The sequence below is a fragment of the Elaeis guineensis genome, chromosome 6 (assembly GCF_000442705.2).
Source record: "Elaeis guineensis isolate ETL-2024a chromosome 6, EG11, whole genome shotgun sequence".
Taxonomy (NCBI): domain Eukaryota; kingdom Viridiplantae; phylum Streptophyta; class Magnoliopsida; order Arecales; family Arecaceae; genus Elaeis; species Elaeis guineensis.
Window position 1 is genome coordinate 121,972,109 of NC_025998.2, and position 3,688 is coordinate 121,975,796.

The following is a 3,688-nucleotide window of genomic DNA, read 5'->3' on the forward strand; positions in this document are numbered from 1 at the left end:
TCATCAAGCAATGCACATCATATATGACACAGTCTGTGTTCATAAATTTTTTATTTGATAGTCGTCTATCTATTGATGGTAGCTATCCACAGATGCATTACATTTTGTGGTGCCATGTGTATGATATAAAGAATCCATCTGGGGTAAAAGAAATATTGCTCGCAATGGGCTGGTGGATGGCAGGTTGCATTCCATCTCCCTCTTTTTTTAAGAAAAGCTAGGGGGATGTGTTTAAGAAAAGGACAGCTTTGGAATTTATTCCGACAAGAAGGGTTTAACTACAAAAATTCCATTAAAAAATAGAGAGAGCGAGAGCGCGCGCGATGGGGGCCGGGGGGGGGGGGGGGGGGTGGGGGGTGTGTGGGGTGTGGGGGAAGGGACTCCAAATGAACTGGAAAAAGGAGGAAAGATGTTCCTACGGCAAAAGCAGTCTCCGGAACTTTGGGACGATATAAGAGTCGCCTGTGCCTTGTTTTGCCCTTCATCAGGAGGAGATGAAGTCTACGTGGAAGGTGGCCTTTGTTCTACCTTCCTTCTGCTGGATGTCTGGTTATGTCTAGCCCCAACTTCTCATACAACTTGGAGATTTCGGTTAGCAAATAGCTGGTTTCTTTCCTTGAAAGAAGCTAAAGACTTCTAACCATTGAGTTTCACTTTCTTTTTTCTTGGAAATATATTGGTTTTTCACTTGAGTTCAGCAGATCTAAGTCGATTTCATCTCGAGTTTTGATAAAAGATGGCAAAGTTTGTATGTTGCTCTATTGTGTTATGGGTCATAGGTGTCGATCGTTTTTCTTTTCTTCCATAACAAGTGTTGAATTCTCACTCAAAGCAAGGTATTTCCCTTTCTACACAACAATTATTATAGATATCTAAATGTTTTTGTATTGTAACAAATGAGTCTTAATTGCTTTAGATCAGAAACTCTTTGTTTTCTGAGAAAAGATATGTGCATGATATAGTGTTTGTTTTGGATCTAATAGTTATCTTCTTGACAAGATATCTTTTCTCTCAGACACCAACTTTTTGTCACACCCATATTATTGTCTTCTATTGAACTAATCCATTAAAATAGAGTCCCTTTTCCCATTTCCACCAGTCTTCAAGATTTGAGTAGCTTGATGAATTTGGTTTTGAATCAAGATTGATCATGCATTTATTGTTGACATCATTGACAAATTTCTTTTATAAGTTTAAGTAGGTTTTGTTTCAGGATCTATATAACTTTCTAGCAAGGCAAGGATCAAATTAACGAAATGGATATATCTGGAAATAGATGGTTTTCGGAACTTGTAAGCTAATTAACCATCAAACTGAAACATCATTATTGAGGTTTACAGATGTCATGCTTATATTGTTTGATATTTATGTAACATTTTCTTTTGAGAACATGGTCTTAGTTTGCAAGCTCTATGTATGTAATCTATAGGGAGTGGATGACTTGAGCCTCATCTATGAATGCGACATGAGCTCATTCAATCAATTTACTCTACAAGTAGCACCTGCACCTGTAGGACAGCAATCCCTTTCCTCAGAGAGCTATACTTCTCATCCTTCCAACCATCTGGTTGCGAATGCCCCTCAGACGGGCTTCATCGAAAGACCGAAGAAGGCACAAAAGATCAATAGCTGGAGCTCTCATAACACTGAGAAGAACACAACTTTCGGCCTCGATGCCCCTTCACCAGACTCTCTTTCGTTTCACAATCCAAAATCACCTAATAAAAATGCATCTGTGAGAGCTGTAGCATCACAAGAAGAGATGAGGCCTTTAGTCTCTCATGGTTCAGCACAGAATTATGAAACAATTACTCAACAGGTATCAAGGATGACAAAGATGGGACCAGTGCCATCTCAAGCTCAAGACCACATAATTGCAGAGAGGAAGCGGAGGGAGAATCTCAGCCAGAGATTTATAGCACTTTCTGCAGTAATCCCTGGTCTTAAGAAGGTAGTTGGACTAAATTAAGTTTCTCAATCTATCATCCTGAACATCAAAACCTTTCAAAAACTAAAAAATGATTCAAGTTCTTAAAATTAATAAGATTTCTTTGGCTAGCATGTGTTAAGTCTTGATTACCCACTTTTCAGAAGGACAAGGCTTCTGTTCTTGGAGATGCAGCCAGACATATTAAGGAACTCCAAGAGAGGGTGAAGACCCTCGAAGACCAGAATGCAACGAGGACTGTCGAATCCAAAGTTCTCATCAAGAAGTCTAAGCTCTCCGCCGACGATGATCGTTCGTCCTCAAATGAATTCTCAAATGGGTGCTCATCAGAAGAACCGCTTCCTGAGATTGAAGTGATGCTCTCTGAGAAGACAGTCCTTGTGCGGATCCACTGCGAGAACCAGAGAGGAGTACTGGCGAGGCTGCTGTCCGAGATCGAGAAGGTCCACCTCGCAGTCACTAATGCTAGTATCATGCCCTTCCTCACCTCCTCTATCAATATAACAGTGGCGGCTGAGGCAAGTTCTAATTAGTTCCCTACTTAGATGAACAAAATGGATTTATGAATATGCTAGACTGATCATTTGTTATTAATTTGAGTGTTTTTAGTTTTTACTCTTGATAACTCGGTTAAACAGTTATTTGGACTAAACATAACCAAGAACCATAGAATTAATGGAAAAACCAGGGTAGATTTCCTATGATTCGAATTGAAAGATACAGGTTCTTTTTGGTTGGAATTGTAGGAATCCACTTCTTGAAAGGTTCATGCACTCGAAAAGCCGGCAGCATTAAAGATCTGATGATGAGATGTTGTTATAGAACAAGCTCATACCTTTGCTTCTTTCCTTGGCGTGCAGGTTGAGGAGGAGTTCTCCATGACAGTGGAGGATCTTGCGAGGAAGCTGAACTCAGCTTTGAGGAACAGTTGTACATAATAAAGAACTTATTATTGTCACTAGGTCTGTAAGAAGACTTGGAACAGTGGTTGTGTTGTTCATGTTTCTAGCTTAAAGAGAGCCACTACTTTTTGCTGCATGGGTTCCTCCTCCTACCTTTTCTCCTCTCTCAATTAGCTGCATTTGGGTCAAGTATGGTGGTGTCTAAAGTAATTAATTGCCATATGAAGGCTGAGGTTGCTATCTTTTAAGGGGGCACGTGCTCTAATTTCTCTTTTGTATTGCTATCCTCCCTTGGGATGGGTTGTGTAATTAGAAATACCAGTTGTGTGGTTGTTCGACTGCACTTGTTTGTACCATAAAAGAAGCATCGTTGGGTTTGTCGTTTGGTACGACTGGATCCTGTGATATCTTGTGGAAATATTTAGTTCATTGTTTGTGAAGCACGTTTCCTTCTTTCTTTTTTGTTTTTGCCCCTCAACACTCTGGCTCTGAAGACCGTGACAGCTAACCGTTCTTTCGGGGATGGGAGGGGAGATTGGCTAAGGATTTCATATCAGTAGTCTATATGACATGTTTCATTATTTTAACTTGTATTATTAGTGGGCCAATAACTTTTAGCCTGATAGTGATCTTGCCGGGGATACTGTTCTCTCTCTCTATCATAATGTATAGCAAAGCAACCTAAAGTGAACGGAATAATTGACCTTCCTGCTTTTATGTGAATGCTGGGGTCTACTCTCTTAAAGCAGTATAGCCGTAAAATTCACTGTAGTTTTCTTATTCATATATTCAATTTATCATGTAGGTTCTTCTGCATGGTTTTTTCCATGCTTGAGAA

At 39.9% G+C, this 3,688-nt stretch overlaps 1 protein-coding gene across 1 annotated transcript; it reads left to right on the top strand.

The window, feature by feature from the left end:
- The first annotated feature begins 409 nt into the window (after positions 1-409).
- Positions 410-3,311, top strand: LOC105060142 (transcription factor bHLH25). Its single transcript, XM_019855695.3, has 4 exons — positions 410-1,292; positions 1,430-1,951; positions 2,092-2,466; positions 2,809-3,311. The coding sequence occupies exons 1-4, from the start codon at positions 1,257-1,259 to the stop codon at positions 2,884-2,886; spliced, it is 1,011 nt and encodes a 336-aa protein (XP_019711254.1). The 5' UTR covers positions 410-1,256; the 3' UTR covers positions 2,887-3,311.
- The last annotated feature ends 377 nt before the right edge of the window (positions 3,312-3,688 follow it).

Coding starts and splice junctions, on each gene's coding strand:
- LOC105060142 (XM_019855695.3), top strand. CDS start 1,257: ATGGATATATCTGGAAATAGATGGTTTTCGGAACTT. Junction 1,293..1,429: donor ATAGATGGTTTTCGGAACTT/GTAAGCTAATTA, acceptor TGTAATCTATAG/GGAGTGGATGACTTGAGCCT. Junction 2,467..2,808: donor ATATAACAGTGGCGGCTGAG/GCAAGTTCTAAT, acceptor CTTGGCGTGCAG/GTTGAGGAGGAGTTCTCCAT.